General features: G+C 30.6%; 3 protein-coding genes across 3 annotated transcripts; 1 reads left to right on the top strand and 2 right to left on the bottom strand.

Moving 5' to 3' along the window:
• Positions 1 to 1075: 1075 nt before the first annotated feature.
• Enoph (enolase-phosphatase E1) lies at positions 1076 to 6782 on the bottom strand. Its single transcript, XM_076893347.1, has 6 exons — positions 6562 to 6782; positions 5794 to 5895; positions 4712 to 4902; positions 4183 to 4315; positions 3926 to 4049; positions 1076 to 3795 (listed from the first exon to the last, which is right to left on the bottom strand). Exons 1-6 carry the CDS (start codon positions 6664 to 6666, stop codon positions 2210 to 2212), a joined length of 2241 nt encoding a protein of 746 aa, XP_076749462.1. The 5' UTR covers positions 6667 to 6782; the 3' UTR covers positions 1076 to 2209.
• A 2278-nt stretch (positions 6783 to 9060) lies between these two features.
• LOC143423071 (uncharacterized) lies at positions 9061 to 12370 on the bottom strand. The gene is made up of 2 exons (XM_076894137.1): positions 12066 to 12370; positions 9061 to 11507 (listed from the first exon to the last, which is right to left on the bottom strand). The coding sequence occupies exons 1-2, from the start codon at positions 12192 to 12194 to the stop codon at positions 9237 to 9239; spliced, it is 2400 nt and encodes a 799-aa protein (XP_076750252.1). The 5' UTR covers positions 12195 to 12370; the 3' UTR covers positions 9061 to 9236.
• Positions 12371 to 12893: 523 nt separating this feature from the next.
• On the top strand, positions 12894 to 15737 carry Grip75 (gamma-tubulin complex component 4). Its single transcript, XM_076893350.1, has 9 exons — positions 12894 to 13008; positions 13094 to 13232; positions 13318 to 13517; positions 13607 to 13701; positions 13843 to 14150; positions 14225 to 14695; positions 14819 to 14996; positions 15074 to 15296; positions 15367 to 15737. Exons 1-9 carry the CDS (start codon positions 12940 to 12942, stop codon positions 15613 to 15615), a joined length of 1932 nt encoding a protein of 643 aa, XP_076749465.1. The 5' UTR covers positions 12894 to 12939; the 3' UTR covers positions 15616 to 15737.
• The last annotated feature ends 24 nt before the right edge of the window (positions 15738 to 15761 follow it).

The following is a 15761-nucleotide window of genomic DNA, read 5'->3' as shown; positions in this document are numbered from 1 at the left end:
GAATGAATTGTTTTAAGTTTCCTATTTCTATCAGTATATCGTTAAATCACAGTCAATTTTGCAGGAATGGATAATAAATAAATAATCGTGTTCTTGTGAAAAAGTCGGAAAACAATTTACCCATCTTAAAAGAGGAGGAGTACTACCACCTTCTGAATAGCAATTATTTTATAGAACAAACTTGTACGTTAAATTCGTAGGAATGAGAAAAAAATTAATTTTCAAACCGAAGTACAGTGTTTCCCCTTCTAATCAGACCTTGTTCCACATTAAATACAGTTAATATAACTAATAAAGTAATGTATACGTGTAATACCGTGTTATATAGTCGTGTCACTGACAATACGGCTGAATTACCATGATTCTCAAAGGACAATAATAAATGCAACACAAGACTTTCAATTGCTCGAAGTTGACTTAATAGAGACAAAAAATTGTTAGTTATGATACAAATTATTTAAAAAAAAAGAAAAAAAATATGGAAGAAACAAAAGTAGGTAATGCATATATGTAGGCCAACAGATCGTTCGAAATGTTTCTAAACTAGAAGAGTATACGTTCTGATAAATAAAACCACGTAGAAAAAAAATAGGAATACGATGTTAGATACATCACGATAAATCGCAGATCGTTCTACCGAACGCAAAAAAATTACATTGTGTTACTGGCAAATTATATAATCCGGCAATGTATGCACTGCCTAGCCAGAGTATGAAATAAAATGCCTAAAATATCTTGGCAGTGTATACGTTGTCTAGGCAGTGCATGTACATCGTCTGAACTTTACAGTTTGCTGGTAACATAATCGAATAAAGTTCATCGTAAGACATAACTTACTGATAACAGGTTTAGTCTTATGATTCGAAGATCACTGTGTTATTATCAGTGTATAAAAATTAAGTACACAAGAGTATGCGAAAATTATATCGTATAGTCTAAAGCCAGCGACTGTTCGAGGCATTACCAATTCAGTCTTAAAATCATACATAGTCAAAGTTCCCTGATTCGTTGGAAAGAAACTAAAATATCGATCGGATCTTTAAACGTTGTATGCATAACCATAAAATAAAAAACCTTTAAACTGACGAATTAATCATTTGGCACAAAGTACATTCGGTATTTTAGCATACTCCAACTATGATGAATTTTTTTCCTATCCTATGAGCTTTTCATACCGTAATATTTCGTTTAGGCAGTATAAAAGAAAAATCTCAATACGCATTGTAAAGTGTGATAGAAAATGATAAATGAAAAGTATTTGTTAACTCGGCTACAGCGAGTAACATCTTCGATTATCCTTGGTCAAATTGAATTATAAATACACGTGTAATGTCAATTATAAAAATGTCTATATATAAACAAATTAAAAAAAAAAGACGTGGATATATAACGGAATAAATTAAGTGACATAAAGTAGAAACTAGATGTTTATCATCCTTTAGAAATTTTTTGTTGAGCGTAATAGATCATATATATAATATATCGGATGATTTACAGAACTTAATTACTTAGAATGTTCGTCAATTATTCGTTGCACGAAAAAGTGTACGAAGCAAAACATACTTATAGAAATATATTTCTCTAGTGTAAACTTTATTTTCTTTGTTTTCTTCACGTAAGATTGGAGTTCTATTGTAAGAGTATTTTAATAAGTATTATTATTTCAGACCTATTATGCCTTAATATTTACTTACTCAATTTCTGAGGTACTCTCCTTTTATAATTTCCATAAAAAAATATAGACTATCATTCTAGAATATAAAATATAGAAATATAGATTATTATTTCCATTAAGATGGGAAATAAAGTTCAAACGAATTAAGGTCTTAACCTATAAAATAACCATAATCTCCCTTAAAATCATACAATTTTTACTTCATACACCTTTTCATATTTTGATAATGTACAAATAACCTCAAGTTCCCAAGTTAAGTGAACCATCCTATCTTAAATTGCAACATGTAAAAAATATGTAAAAGATAATCGAATCTGAAACACGCTGTATATACTGCATCGTTTCCCTCACATTTGTCGAAGAAATAGAAATCTTATGAACTTTGTCTCCTGAAATTAATGTATTACATTTTTTTTTAACGTCGTACGATTTATGTAAGGTGTAGGGAGCCAACTTTTCAGTTTATATCTGCGGATAAGTATTATGGGTTGGGGTTATGTATGAAGGATCTTCTTAAAATGTATAAGAACAAGATTAAGACGTCGCTGCTACAACTACGGGGGGAACAACGTCAGGTTCGCCGGCACCATCGGCTACCGCAGAATCAACGACCTTTTTGACTTTTATAGATTCCGCACTAGCCTCTGAGGAACTCTCTGGTTCACCGTTTTGCGCGGATGTGCTTTCGCTTGTTGACGAATTAACATTCTCGTTCGATGATCCCTCATTCAGTCCGTTTCTCTGTAATTTATCGTCTGTCACGGGCACATCCGCATCCCCGTTTTGCGTTGTACCATTTAATTTTTTCTTTTCGGAATCCACCGTGTTAATTTCCTTCGCCTCGTCCGTCACAGTTTCTTCTTTCGATAATTTCTCTGACGATTCCTGTTTTGATGCGTCCGCGCTCACTTGTTTCTCTGCATCGCTTACAGGCGCTGTCGCTTCCTCTGTTTCTTTTGCTTTAGGAGATTTTACGTTTATCGATTCCGCCTCTGTTTCAGATTTCGTTTCTTTAACTGTTTCTGATGTATTTTTCACTTCGATCGCTGTATCCGCTTTGCTGCCAGTAGCTTCTGGTTCTGTTATCGTTGGGGCAGTAATTTTTTCTACATTCGTTAATGGAACATCACCATTCTCTGCAGGCTTCTCTTCTGTTTTCTTGGGTTCTTGTACAGTTTTCGCGGAAGACTCTTCCACCTTTTCCGATTTCTGAGTTTCCGTTACGCTAGGATTAATTACAACCTTTTCAGTGGACTCCTCTTTTACTTCCTTTGACTCTGATTTCTTAGTACACTCTTCTGTTTTCTCGTTTATACTATTGCTGTCCTTTTCCTGTGACGCGATTTCAGTAGTTTTCACATCTGACACTTTAACTTCCTCAGATTTCGTTTCTTTAGTGACATTCGTAGGTTCTTCAGTCTTAACCTCTTTGATAGAAGCTTTTTCAGGCTTTGATTTAGGCTCACTCGTCCCAACGTCCGAGGGATCATTGGTAGTGGAAGTTGCCTCCGGTATAGATTCTGTAGGTTTTTCTGTCGTGTCCATAGGTTTTTCTACTTTATCAGAAACCGTAGGTTTTTCGGTACTATCTTTCTTCGAAGGTATCGCTGTTGACTCAGCGCTATCGCTTACGGCCTGTGCATTCTCGGATGTATCTAGTTTTGTACTCACCTCTGATAGCTGGACTTCTGACTTTTCAGACGGTTTATCTATTGCCTTTTCAGCGTTCGACGTGTCTTTCGCATCGATAACCATAGGCTCTTCCGTCTTTCCATCTGAGGTTTGCGGCTCTTTTGAAGTTTGATCTTTCGTACATTTTTTTGCCTCTTCTTGAACAACTTCCTTTGTTTCAACTTTATCGACTTTCTTCTCACTAACATCGGACATTTCGACATCTTCAGATGTATCCATGGGTTCACCAGCATCAGCCGTACTCTTAGTTATGTTCTCTTGAGTTTCTGTAGCTTCCAATTTCTGTCGTTTTGTGGAAGTTTGAAATGTTAAATCTAAGAATGACTTAATTGTTGTAAAAGCCACTTTTTCTTCGTCTGTGAGCGGAGCATTACCCTCACGCAATACTATGACTGCTGACAAACCTGCTTCTTTAGCAGCTGCAGCTTCTATTACAGAAGAATATATAATTTATATTAGTATTACCTATTATGATAGAATTATATTATAGTGTAACTCATGCAGGTATCATCTGTACTTAATGAATGATAAAATATCGTTAAGTAAATGATTACCAACCTTTCACAACATCAGTTAAGAAAATGACATTTGATGGTTCTGCTCCTATTTTAGTTAATATATTTTTATAACTACTTGATTCCTGCTTCGCACCTACTCCAGTATCAAAATAACCACTGAAATGCTAAAAAAATAGTATATTATTATATTTTAAACAAATTATATACAATAAAATATAATGCAAATAATGTGCTATACTTAATATATATCATATACATATTCACTGTCATCTATTTGTAACAAAATAGAATATTTACCTTAAGTAAATCACCATGCACAGAATGTCCAAATAAGAGCTTTTGTGCCTCAACACTACCACTTGAATATACATAGACTTTTTTACCATCAGTCGTCCATGATTCTAACGCTTTTGGTACATCTTCATAAACGCTACATAAACAATTTAATTATCAATTCCTTGAATACCTTTAATTATTTATCATATTATGAATTATTTACTGTGTATAATTATAATACATTTACAGCGACCTGAAGTGAGCCCGTATACAATATATTCACCTCACTAAATAAGATGTATATATTACATGAATGTATGTAACATTTAATTATTTGTAATATATTGCTGCTAAAACTTGATTAGCATTAATCAGTATTTAGCAGCAAGTAATAGATAAGGAAGTATATTACAAAGTGTCTATAATATACTTATAGATATATTTTTTAAATGTACACAGTCTCGATACTGTATGTATTTTCTAGAGTGATGTTCAGCATCTAAGCTTTTGATACTGAATTATAATGGAAAAAAGTTATAACAAAACTCACTGTGCCTTAATTGCTCCAGAATTATAAGCCTCACGCCACATATGTCCTTGCAATTGTTTTAATGCACCTATTTTTCGATCGCAATCCATTTGCCATAATATATTTTTTATAAGGGATTCCCTCTCCTCCTGTGCATTAGCACCAGTAATTGGTACAAAACCATCAACCTTGTCTTCCTCATCCTTCTTTGCCTATACGATAAATATAATTTATAAGCAAGTTTATATATGTTCAAAATGCTTCTTGTATTAAAAAAGAAGTAACATCAATGAAATTTGTTTTTAAAGTAAACAAGTAATACTAGAGATATTACTTTCTATTTATTTAATGTTACATATTCATTACTACTAATATTTACATATAAGTTAAAAAATAATTATTTTCGTACATAATGTTTATAAAAATGTATAACTCTTTTTACTACAAATCTTTTCATGTACCATATTACTTGTGTTTAATCGCTCTTATACACATGAAAATACTGCAAAGTATTTATAACTTATACCAAAAATATAAATAATACAAAATGATAAAATTAATAATAGAAATGTAACAAAATTATATGGCAGAATGTTATATTATATTGTAATAATAATGAATGAAATCATCAACAATTAGAAAATAGGTGTTAAATGATTTGTTTGAAATAAAAATACAGATTATATTTATCGTATGAAAGATCAAATATAATTTTAAAAGTTGATTCGATTGTAATCTCAAGTTACACGGAGATGCAGCATGGGTATCAAACTTCTGGGACAAAGAATATTCTCAGGTCAATATCTAACGGTTAAACAGCTGCCTCTTTCCTACCATCTTTGATGTTTATTACTAGTACTAATAGCATTTGATCCATTGTATTCAATTATGATATATTATAGTTATATACAAAAAAGAAAATATCCAAAATATTAATAAAAAAAAATAATATATCATAAACAATCAATACCACTATTCTAATTAATAAAGTTTTTTGTACCTTATTTTTCAATTACATATCAATATAAATGTAATGTAAATAATTATGCAGTAAATAAAAAAAAAAAATAATATTTATGTTAATGCTCGTTTGTAATGTTTACCTGTTCCTTTAATTTTTCAAGGTCTTGCTTGAACTCCTCATCCTCCCATTTGGATTCAATATATTTCTTTAAGTTCTCCCGCACGTAAGGGAAAAGTGTGTCCTGAAAGGAAGGTAAACGTGAGTGTAGTGAGTTTCACCGATCGAATTAACAGTGCCGATGCGCCGTTACGGTTTCCGTTACATATTTTGAAAAACCGTACGTGTAATGTAACATCACAGAATGTCTTCTGCTTTCTGAGCCGACCATTTCGTTATTTCCAGTTTTCACGAATTATAATCGAGAATTCCAACGTGCACAGCTCGGCTTGTTTTCACCGCGAGGCAACGACTTTACAACAATGATTATAAAATTCCACGAAACAGAAAAAAAAAGAAGAAAACAAACGGGGTGTAAACAATATATACAATCTTAGAGTGAGAAATTAGAGAGATTCGACCGGGTGAAAACGATATTTAATTCGCTTTATATGGACGAAACAGCATCTACTGCCTTCCATGAAACTCGCTGTCTCACGAACAGGGAACCTGAAACTGGATTTCAGCCGGCATAGTATCGTCGAGAGAGCACACACAATACGCGCGAAAGTATTATCCACAATTTTTCCACCCCACGAAAATTCTATGGTAACGTGCGAAAATTTTCCCACACAAAACTCTCTGTACGGGAAATTAGAATCATTAGGTATTGTCAGAGAATATGTCGGGAAACCGGTGAAATGCGAGAAGCATAGGGCGCGTTCTGCCTCACGGCCATGGTCTTTGTTACCTTCACGAAGCTTATGCTCGTCGTGGTGCCTTCGATATCAACCAAAATCACCGTTTCCGACAGTAATGTTTCCTCTTGATCCTGAGTACGCTTTTCCCCGGCCATTTTCACGATTGACTCGCCTTCGACCGTAGGATAAATAACAGATATATCACCTCAGTACGTTCAAGCGCGGTGTATATGTCGACGCGTTCTTGTTGAGAGCCGGCGAGTGAATTCGCTCTCCGTTCTGCGCCGGTGTGTGTGCGAACCTGCCTCTCCCTTCGCCCCTACTTATGCCGAGCAACCAGGATCGTATTTACCGCGATTCGTTCTCAATTACGTCGCTGTTACATTTATCCTTTATTTTTTATTAGAAAAACTGTATTTTACGCGGTCGCACCTAAGTTTTAATGATATTACGGCCCCACGGACATTAACCAATCAGCCTTTTAACGTCTTCGCGTTTGCTTTCATCGCGTTAATCTTATAAAAAATGGTATCTAGTTTAGCGTTGAATTCTCGATTATATCGCATTTAATATTGCGATTATAAGAGCGTAACAATGACATAGTTTATAACTATGCGGATTATGTCTAATGGTTCGAGGGTAAAATTGAATACCTTTTGTTCCTCTGAAAAACGAGCGTTACTTAGTGACAAGATTAATCCCTTTCCGGTAAGAAAACTATTATTACATCGTATAAGTTCTTTTAATCCTAACTGAATATGTGTATGCGTTCAGAAATGTATTTTCAAATAACAGATTGCTGAAATAAAAAATGTGTTTCACTGCGATCCAGAGGGTGCTATATCCAATAGATACATTCCTGAATCCTGTACGAAAATTTTAGCTCAGTGTTAGTGAATATGTATTTGCGGAAAAGAACGTGTGTTGCGTGCGTGTGAATCACTCGCTTCCTTCAGCCAATGAACGGAGTTGCTTTGCGTCTGTGCGATCGCAGCACGACATTATTCCTACGCAAAAATTGCTTCAGAGAATAAACATTTAAGAAATACAGACTTTCAAGAAAATTGATGTTGAAAGTCTTTTAAAATTCAAACACCTCCGTTCGAATGTATTTTTGAAGCAAAAAAAAGGTTGATTACTGTGAAAGAGCAGAATAAATATTGACTCGCTCGAACGGTTTCCGATATTACTCCGCGCAAAAGTAGTTCCCCATGTGTTATTTTTGTTAATTTTTCGAAAAATTAGGAAAGTTTAAACAATGTTTACAAGCAACGAAAAATATTATGTGTAATTCCATTGTGTTTCCTGGAAATTACGTGCGCTCTCTATGTTGAACAGTTAAAGATCCTACAGTGTGTAATTGTAAGTATAAAGTAGCAATATACACAGCTGTAGTAAATGCGACCACCTGATTTTTGCAAGACAGCGCCGCGTCGCACGCAGAGGCGCAACCATTTAAATTTTGACATTTGTCTCAGCTGCACGTGTGCCGTGACTGAACATATATATATATATATAACTAAATACATATGAGAACTACGCGCGTACATTACTACTAGAAATTGAAAAGAGCTTTTTATCGCTCCAAAATTAAATGATCAAATTAATTTTATCAAATTTACTATACCTTTATGTTAAAAAAAAAATATATGTTTTTAAATCCTAGTAATTCAAATATCAAATAAGTACTTTAATGTTTGTAGCAAGAAAATACGAATTTTGCAATTCATACAAGTTTAAGTACTTCTAATTATTACATTTTTTTAAATGTTATTTAAACAAGTTTCGTTATCTACTGAAATAGCGTAATATAGACTTGATTAAGAAAAATTATATCATAAAAAAAAAAAATAAAAAGTATATACAAACATAGTTTTTTTATTATAAACTTCTTTTGACAATTTATGTATAACAGAAATAACTATATATTTTGTTATATATATGTGAAAAATAATAGTTATGTGCATGTATAGTAAATTATACGATTCTGCATCATGTATTTGACCAATATAACTACATTGTTATGAAATTGTATTTGCTACTTATAAAACTACATTAATATTATAAATATATAATCACATAGCATTACATTAATTGTAATGAAACTAAGAAAATGTACCTTTCAATAATTTGGAACATCAAATTTTATAGGTATTTTCAGGTACTATATTTGTAATTGTAATGTACCACATCTAGTTTATATTTACTATTACATACTGTAAAGTATTATGTGCACGATGACAATCCAATTTCAAAAAGTATGAAAAATCTTAACAAATTTATTACATTAATACACAAAGTAATCTGTGAAACTACTAACAAAATTTGAGCATTCCCGTATCTGCTATGCATTGCAGCAGATATTTCTTACAAAAAGGGAAGAGTGTATTATTCTTATTTATATAAAAATGAAAATAAATATTTATCAAAAAGAAGTTTTTTATAATGGCTGCAAGAAAGTTTATACAAATATTAAGAAAAGTACTTTTCAATACATTTATATACACGTAAAACGTACTCTTTGATACATTTATATAAAAAACATTTCAAATTATATATTTCAATTAAATAAACAAAGAGATGAATAAAAGTTGAATACAACAAAATGTTATAAATATTAAAAATTGCTGTAATAAATAAATCTCTATAAATTATAATTGTCTTCTGTTGTGACTAATTAGTAAAATTGCACTGCATTTGTTTAAACATTATGTAAATGTACAAGCTATATTTCCTCGCACTTTATATTTCGTAATTTTTTCAATTTTTCCCCTAAATGTTTATTTAAATGTATTCTAATTTCTTGTTGATTGCTACATTTTTGTCCACATTCAGGGCATTCAGGGTCTCCTTCCCCATGTTCCCGTTTTCGATGTTTAGACCGATTATTATAGGTGGAAAATGATTCACCACAATCAGGGCATTGATAAGGTTGTTCACCAGTATGCTTTCTACGATGATGATCTCTAGAATCTTTCCTTCTAAAGCTCATATTACAATATTCACAGATAAACGGCTTTTTCCCTGTATGTAGTAATACATGATTATACAAAGATTTAGTGTCATTAAAACCTTTTTCACATTGTGCACATTTATAACGTCTTTCGCCGTTGTGTTTACTTTTAATATGATTTACTAAAAGCTGCTTTACTCTGTATGTAGCCTTACATACATCACACTGATAAATCGGATCTACTTTTCCTTCATGTACTCTTTCTTTATGTGCCTTTAAGGACATTTGATGTTTAAACTTCTCATGACATTCCACGCATTCATACCATGGTTTTTGTTTAGTTAAAATTGGATCCTGACTGTTTATTTCATGAATATCTATCATATGATATTTTAACATACGATACGTTGGAAAGTCTTCCACGCAAATTGGACATGTGAATAGTTGTGGTAACATTACGCTTTTATCATTTTTCCAATGTTTTTCTAAATGTTCGTTCATATTCTGTTTTTTACTGAATGACTTATTGCAAACATTACAAGTATATCTATTATGAGAAAAATGAATTTTTCTATGAAGTTTCAAAGCATTTGTAGTTCTACATCGTTGGCCACAGATATCGCACTGATATGGCCTTTCACCTGTATGAATTCTATGGTGTTCTTTTAATCTTGCTTTCAATTGAAATGATTTACCGCACAATTCACAAATGTGCGGCCTAGCACCTTTATGAACAAAAAGATAATGCTCGTACAAGGAATTTTCAGCTCTAAAATCTTTCCCACATGTACTACAAATAATTTCGTTCATATTCTCATTATGCCTCATTTCATGAAATTCTAGTCTTTCCTTTCGTACAAAATGCTTAGGACATTGAGAACAATGGTACTGACGTGGAGAAATTACCTTTGTCTCATTTCCATCTACCATCAAAGAAAGTGTGGAATCCTCACAAGAGGCACACGTAACTAAGTCATTAATAGCACTTGGGTCTAAATCTGAAATCAGTTTACCACAGAGATTACAATTTACAGAAATTTTATCTTGCTTCATTGTAGCTACAACATTTTGTATGATATCATCACTAATCGTGTCCATATTAGTATCAACTTGAATTTGTTTTACACCAGAATGTTTATAATTTTTTTGATGGCCATTCAATCTAGATTGTTTTGTAAATATCTTTCCACATTCTACACAAATGTAACGTTGCAAGCTTATATGTGTATAATAGTAATGATCCCATAATAAATTTTCGCTGCTTGTTTCCTTATCACATACTATACATTCATATTTATGTATTTTACCAGCTTTATGCCTTTCCATGTGAAATTCATATTTCAAGTATGAAAGATACCGTGCTCCACATAATTTACACTCGTATTTCAAGCAAAACTTATATGTATCATTTTCATCTTGCACACCATGGTTTTTGAGCATAGCATTTTGCAACTCGATTGAATCAATAGAGGCCTCGCAAGAATTAGATTTTTTCAACTGCTTTCTAAATTTCTCCTGTATCTCAGTCTCTGAGTTTTGTTCACCAGATAATGCCTCAATGCAATTTAAATTTTCCTCTTGTTTCAATACAGGTAACATAGGACTTACTGCATTAGACATAACTTCAATACTTTCTGTAGTTATTATTTTATGTCCATGTCCTAAATGTGCATTAATTTTACTATTATTGAAGGGCACTATACTTTTATGTATCTGTATGTTCTTCTCCTTTGTAATATGTTTCTTTGTAGAATGATTTACCATAGCTAATGAGATTTGGAAGGTATAATCACAGCCTTGTGGATTACTGATTAATAAGATCATTAAATCTATATTACAGTTTGGACATGTATATACAGCATCGCTATGTATTTGTGAAAAATTTGATACTTCTTCAGTTAAATTAAATAAGGATTTCATTTGCGATGTATTTTCAAATCTTTTTGAGTATTCTACTACTTCTTGAACAAATTTGTAGTACAAAGTTATTTTGTTGTAACATGGTAAGCATATATATTTTGAACCATTATCATCGATCGATATCTGAAAAATTATTATTTCATAAATCCTTTCATATATATTAATAACAATTATGTATTCTGTTGCATACCTTATGACATAAAATACATAAAGCATTAACATGTTTTAATACTGATTTAGTTTGCATATAGTTTCTGAATTTCAAAAAATAATTCTGTACTCCGAAGACAAAGAATCTTATCTTTATTTTCTGTCAACATTAAGTTGAAACAATCTTCAATATACTTAAACCATAGAACATTAAATCAACTTAAATACACTATCATTAGTTCTCAAGATGTTCTTGCTAGAGATATTCAGAAATAAAAATTTATGAACAATTGAAATGACAATATTATTAATGTATATTATACAATAGATTGCTCACTTTATTAGTTAAAAACTCAATAAAAAATATAATTGCTAATTTTATTTCATACATATAAAAGAAACCACTTTCCTATTTAAAGTTTTAAACTTTGCTTTCTTAAAGTTTATTAGGGAGAAAATACGATACATATGATTTTTTATCTCTTAAGTACAGAATTAATGCTTAAGTTTCTAGCAAGTAAATTAACCTACAGATATTGGTAATGTTTCTTTTATTTTGTTTATTAAATCTGTCGATCCCTTGAAAATACTTTTGTATTTTCCTTCTGTAATATTTACACCACATAAACGACATATCAATATATCCTTCAATGCATCCATAATTGAACCACTGAAAAATTTATTATTAGGCACATACACATTTGCATTCTTTTTCTTAATATTTTTAGGTATATTAACGAGTCATTTGACATTTATTTTAAGTTTATTAAAAAGATACATTGTGTGTGCGCGTGTATGTGTGTATTTATGTACTCACGGATTTTACACTTACACATAACTTTCTATTTGTTTAGATTTGTTTACTTAGAGTTATTGCACCTTTGTTTAAACGTAGACTTTCTAAAAGAATAATAAATGAATCTAATTATACATACATCAACTAAATACATTTTATATTTTTTCTATGATTTTTTAAATAGTATTTATATGTAACTAGAAAACGATCAATTAACCTTATTTAGTGATTCGATGATACTCTAAAGTAATATATACATTGTTCAAAGATAACTACAATTATTTATATAATTGTATATTTCATGGAGGACGTTTGTCAAATTGTTTATGTGCTTAATGGGTGTGTGCTATCATATTAAATAAAATTTCTTCACGTAAACTACTGAATACGAGTTTTGAAACGAAAGTAACTTGCATGAGAAACTGACCTTTAAGTTTTTGTTTATACTAATATGCCGGTGTATCAGTTACCTACTTACTCGCATTGAGTGTATACCATACTTTAATTATAAACTAGGATAGGACAAATTATTTAGTTTACATGCTGTGTATCTCTTTCTTTTATAACTAAACATGAGGAAATAATTAAATTTAAAAAAACACAGGCAAAATGTTGCATGAAGTATTACTGTCACTGTGGGGATGTTCAACCAATGCTTTGGAAATATTAGAATCAGATGTAATTGTGACAGTATTATTAATGAGTATAACATAACATAATTTATTTTAGATTTGTAATATTTATTTATAATGTTTTATTTTAGACTGTGGATCTTGATAAATATTTACATCCCGGAGAACGTGTGCTACTGAAAAAAATATTAGATATAGTTGAACAATGCAGTATTATTAGGAAATTTATACAAAATTGTACCAATTCAGACAGTTCAAACTCTACTGAAGGTATCTATTATTTGTATCCTGTTAATAGGTATAATATATTCATACCTGATGAATTGTTAAAACTGTTTTTATATATACATTATAGATTTAGAAAATGTACCACAAGGTTTATATTTACAAGCTCTTTGTGAAGGAATGGATCAAGCTTTAGAACCATTTCGTGAAGAGATTGTTGATTTAGAAGGTGTAGTTCTTCGCGATAGTTATACTCCATTATCATTAATACTGTGTCGCATTCAAAATTACATATGTCTATTTTCTGTTTTAAATTCTATTATCAGAGAGGTAAATGCAAATTATATATAATATAATTTATAAGCTGTATCCTATCGTGAAATATTTTAATAGAAAAGAGCAATATAAATTTATTTCAGATTCGCACACAAAAGATTCATGGTTGTAAACTACTACAATGTTTACATCAAAATATGCATATTGGTATACCTGATGTAAAATCTGCTATAGAAAAGTAAATGTTCAATTTTATTGTTTGATTTAATTTTTCTAATTGAACAATTCTATATAGGAATTGATCAATATCATTTCTTCAATAAAAATATTTTTGTCAAGGAATGTAATTTCATTTTTTATATTACTTTCTTTTATTTAGGATGTCTTACTGTGTACACATAGTTTTTTATAAACACTTAACAAGTTGGCTTTTATATGGCCATTTAGAAGATATTTATAATGAGTTTTTCATTCAAAAAATAAATAATGAACAAAATAGTTTGATATTGGTAGATAATAAAAATAATTTTGCCGATGCAATGAACACAAATTTTAGTGCTGATATGTGGAATTATAATATTCAAATAGATATGCTCCCTTCATATATCAGACCATCTTTAGCAGCTAAAATTTTGACTATAGGACAAACTATAATAATGTTTGGAAATGATCCAAGGCAAAAAAAGGGTAATTTATATTAATTCATAGTTTTGTGAGGTACTTGAATTAAAATTACTAAAAATTTGTACATTTTTTTATAGATTTTGCTGTAGTCGAACAAACTGAAACTTCTATATGGGGAGAAAAGGAATATGAATATTTTCTTAAATTTCAGAATTTACAAAAGAAATCTATTTTTAATATTGTTGAATTTGAGCGTACAATTGATGAGTTGAAACAATGTATAACGGAACTCTTATGGCGAGTTGCTGTCGAAGAGGCACAGCTTACATCGCAGCTGAAATTAGTAAAAGATTTCTTCTTGATGGGACGTGGTGATTTATTTCTCGAATTTATCAGACTTACAGCACATATATTGAACAAGCCACCAACGCATCATACATCTAGAGACATCAATTTAGCTTTTCAAATAGCATTAAGGAAAGTCCATTTAAATGATGAAAATGCTATGGATAGTTTTAATTTTATAGTGCCAGTTTTAGCAGAAGAAAGCGAAGAGGTTGAAATAGAAGGTACAGAATTTACGGAAAAAGAACGCGAGGATCCTATTGGTAATACATTCTGATATATATATACATATAATTTTTAATTACATTTGTTTCTCTTTCTTTTAACTTTTGTCAGTAAAAATACAGAAACCAAAAGATTTAGGTGATATAATATTAATATTATAGAAAGGCGAGGATGGGGTTTGATCATTTTGAAGTATAAAGTTATATGGCCATTGCATTTATTGTTTAATCCATCCACATTAAATGATTATAACACCTTGTTCAAATTTTTACTGAGAGTGAAAAAGACACAAATCAATTTATGGAACCTTTGGAGTGAGCATATGTATCATAAAAATATGTAAGATTTGGTTGTAGCATTATTTAAATACAACCTAGTTTCTACAGCTATTATTATTAATTTTATTCTAATTATAGTGATATTGGTGTAATCCAACTAAGAAATAATTTAATTTTCATTATTGATAATTTACAATACTACCTGCAAGTAGATGTATTGGAAAGTCAGTACACCATAATGGAGACAAATATGAAGAACACCCAAAATTTTGAAGATGTACAGAGGGCACACTCTATTTTCTTAGCTAATGTTATGTCGCAAACATTTTTATTGGGGAATTCAACAGATAGGAAAAATGCTGTATGTAGTAATTTTAAATTGAATAATTTTACTTAATTATTATTTACTTACTTGATAAATATTTTTATAGGTAAATAAATTAATAAAACTTTTGCTACGGCTTTGTGACGATTTTATCTTGCAAGCATCAATGTGGGAAGTAGGTAATTTACTTTTAACAGAGAAAGAAGAACTTAAAACATTATCTGCAACTCTTGAAAGTTTAATGGATTGGCTTACTAAAACATTGAATAGAGTACGTGCACAACCAAGTGGAGAACATTTAGCTCAGCTGTTATTGAGATTGGATTTTAATAGATGGTTTAGCAAAAAAATATAAACGTTACTTAATTGTTTAAACTGTTAAGTATTAATATTAATAATTGGATTTTTATCTTTATGTTTAATTCATTAGAGATACACATACACAAAACTAAATGAAAAATTTAATAATTTTGTAAATATGTAGGAATGTTGAAAAACTAT

Source organism: Xylocopa sonorina, chromosome 4 (assembly GCF_050948175.1).
Source record: "Xylocopa sonorina isolate GNS202 chromosome 4, iyXylSono1_principal, whole genome shotgun sequence".
NCBI classification, from domain to species: domain Eukaryota; kingdom Metazoa; phylum Arthropoda; class Insecta; order Hymenoptera; family Apidae; genus Xylocopa; species Xylocopa sonorina.
The sequence above is the reverse complement of the archived record's forward strand: the minus strand, read 5'-3'. Positions and strand labels throughout refer to the sequence as shown.

Coding starts and splice junctions, on each gene's coding strand:
- LOC143423071 (XM_076894137.1), bottom strand. CDS start 12,194: ATGGATGCATTGAAGGATATATTGATATGTCGTTTATGTGGTGTAAAT. Junction 11,508..12,065: donor AAGAAACATTACCAATATCT/GTAGGTTAATTT, acceptor ATAATTTTTCAG/ATATCGATCGATGATAATGG.
- Grip75 (XM_076893350.1), top strand. CDS start 12,940: ATGTTGCATGAAGTATTACTGTCACTGTGGGGATGTTCAACCAATGCT. Junction 13,009..13,093: donor TGGAAATATTAGAATCAGAT/GTAATTGTGACA, acceptor GTTTTATTTTAG/ACTGTGGATCTTGATAAATA. Junction 15,297..15,366: donor CAACAGATAGGAAAAATGCT/GTATGTAGTAAT, acceptor ATATTTTTATAG/GTAAATAAATTAATAAAACT.
- Enoph (XM_076893347.1), bottom strand. CDS start 6,666: ATGGCCGGGGAAAAGCGTACTCAGGATCAAGAGGAAACATTACTGTCG. Junction 4,903..5,793: donor TTGAAAAATTAAAGGAACAG/GTAAACATTACA, acceptor TTTATCGTATAG/GCAAAGAAGGATGAGGAAGA. Junction 4,050..4,182: donor TGCATGGTGATTTACTTAAG/GTAAATATTCTA, acceptor CTATTTTTTTAG/CATTTCAGTGGTTATTTTGA.